We start from the raw sequence: 2317 nt of genomic DNA on the forward strand, positions 1-2317 counted from the left end.
TTCTCATGTAAGGTTGTGCTATTCAATTCAAACAATTACCACCGTCTTCCCACACGCCATCATACATTCAACTTTAGCTTCTATTGTACCAGTCGAGTCCCCGCTAAACATTTGCTAGAGTTCGACGTGTCTGTTTTACTAAACGCTGCCCTTGGTTCAATTGCCACGTCACAATATCGACTAAAATATTGAATAATTAAGGGGAGGAAATTAAAGAAAAAATGAAAAATACATATCAATTAGTGATCAAAACCCACACTAATTAAAGAATATGCATGCAAAACACGTGAGAAAAAAAAAATCAATATAATTAATCAGTTTTAAGTCACTAATATCAATGTGAATTTTCGAATTCGAATGAATCCAAATAAAAAAAAAAAATCAAAAAATGAATGTTATGATTTTACATGCACAAAAGCATCAATAATAAAGCAATAAACAATGTGGACCACAGGGAATATCTGACCCTTTGATGAAGGGATTGATTTGTAGAAATATCGGACTTTAACAAAGACCCGAGTGTGAAATTTGGGTTAGATCCATAGAGAGCTTGGACCCCTTGTATATCATCAACACTCAAATCCACCTTCTTTTTCCTAGGTTTCAAGCTAGGGTACATGACCGCCTCATTAACAGGAGAGTGAGCCAACCCTAACAAGTGTCCAATCTCATGTATAGCCACTGATTCCAAGTCTACTGCAACCTCTGATTTCTCCATTCCGAGTTCAACGGCCCACGTTTCCGCAGCATCAAGATGAAACTTGCCGCTCTCTGGCGAAAATGAGTGTGCTAGCACTCCTAAAATCCCATCGAACGGTTCTCCATCTCCATGATCGCCACTGTAAAATCCAATTTTAATATCAGCGAAACCATAATCATCCGTCTCCATAAAGCTCACCGGAATCACCGATCCCCATCGGGCGAAAGCATGTTTAAACACGTTCTTTACATCCGATAAGCTCAAGTAGCTGATCAAATTCTCTGGCGAGAACGAGTAAGTGAGAGTCATCGGTATGTGGCGAGTCCACCGAGGTTTCCCAGGAAAATACACGTAATTTCTTGAAGCATGCAGTTTGTGAACCGTATCGGGTACCCCGCATCTGGGTGCCATTATTTGCGATATGGTATGAGAATCGAGCTTACCAGTGATTGGGAGACCTAGCTTAGCTTGATACCGAAGAACCGCCGATTCGAACCCAGCATCGAAATTATCTGTTATGTTATCGAAATCGCGTAGTTGGAGATAACCGAAACGATGGAAGTATCTTTTGAGCTCGGACATGCCGCTAACGTGGCTGCCCTTCCTGGCATTGAGGAAGGTTTTGAAATTGTGCCACGTGTAGTTGTTGTTGTCTTGGATGGTTGTTTCCATTGGTGGCGACAGTGCAAAGCCCGGTGTTCGTCTGGAGGTGACGCATGGCGGGTTGTGGAGGAGAAATAGAACAAGGGAAGTTTTGAGGCAACAAGCGAGAGATGGAAGCATGGTGAGGTATGGGTAACGTCGCGTTGGAGACTTTGGGTTGCAGGTGTGGAGGGAAGCTTTATTGGAAAGAAAAGGTTATATGGGTAATTTAAGTGGAGGGATTTAATGATATTATGATAGTGATTAGACAGTTTAAAATGTATGATACACATATGAGTATGATATGAGTTATCTAAGAGACGAAGACATGAAAGGTTATTAGAACAACTTTTCTAGCAGTGCTCCTTTACCTTTGATTATTTGATGATGACTTATTCCATTCTGTTTGGTTTTGTTGCTAAGATATCTCACCCTATAAATGAGTTATTAGTTTTAAATTTCAATTAAGGTTTAAATTAATAAATAGGAAATTAAAAATAATAATAATAATAGAGATATGCTACTATTTGTTGAGTTTGGACCAAATTTGTTGTCCTATCAACTTCATTACATGCATGAATTCTCTAAAAATCAAGTTACCTCTGAATTTTTAGCTTTTTAAAATTGGGGTAGCGACTAGCGAGTGAATTTATTCCATCTGATCTCTTTCTTGGACTGAACTGGGTCAACCCCCAGCCATTTCTGGGTAGAAGGTTGTTGACAGCCGCATAACGCCTTCCTTGGGCCCGACTTGTGGATGGGATAGCAATTGTCAGCTTCCTAGTTAGGGTTTGACCCAATAAAATAACATGGGCTAAAAATGTGTTTTCCATATATAAGGCTTGAAACAGCCCAGTTGGAATTTGATGGACCAAAAATGAAAAAAGCTATAAATCCCATCCATTGGATTTTGTCAGTTGACTTTTGAAAGGCAGCATATCCATATTATCCATATCCATGGCTTTTGCATGGTGA

The 2317-nt window shown here is 39.6% G+C and overlaps 1 protein-coding gene across 1 annotated transcript; it reads right to left on the bottom strand.

Moving 5' to 3' along the window:
• Positions 1–341: 341 nt before the first annotated feature.
• LOC110662993 (metalloendoproteinase 4-MMP-like) lies at positions 342–1683 on the bottom strand. Its single transcript, XM_021822171.2, has one exon. It carries the CDS (start codon positions 1481–1483, stop codon positions 404–406), a length of 1080 nt encoding a protein of 359 aa, XP_021677863.2. The 5' UTR covers positions 1484–1683; the 3' UTR covers positions 342–403.
• Between the last annotated feature and the right edge of the window lie 634 nt (positions 1684–2317).

This window comes from Hevea brasiliensis, chromosome 2 (genome assembly GCF_030052815.1).
Source record: "Hevea brasiliensis isolate MT/VB/25A 57/8 chromosome 2, ASM3005281v1, whole genome shotgun sequence".
Lineage (NCBI taxonomy): Eukaryota > Viridiplantae > Streptophyta > Magnoliopsida > Malpighiales > Euphorbiaceae > Hevea > Hevea brasiliensis.

Bases quoted from the DNA above. Each gene is read 5' to 3' on its own strand.
- LOC110662993 (XM_021822171.2), bottom strand. From the start codon at position 1,483: ATGCTTCCATCTCTCGCTTGTTGCCTCAAAACTTCCCTTGTTCTATTT.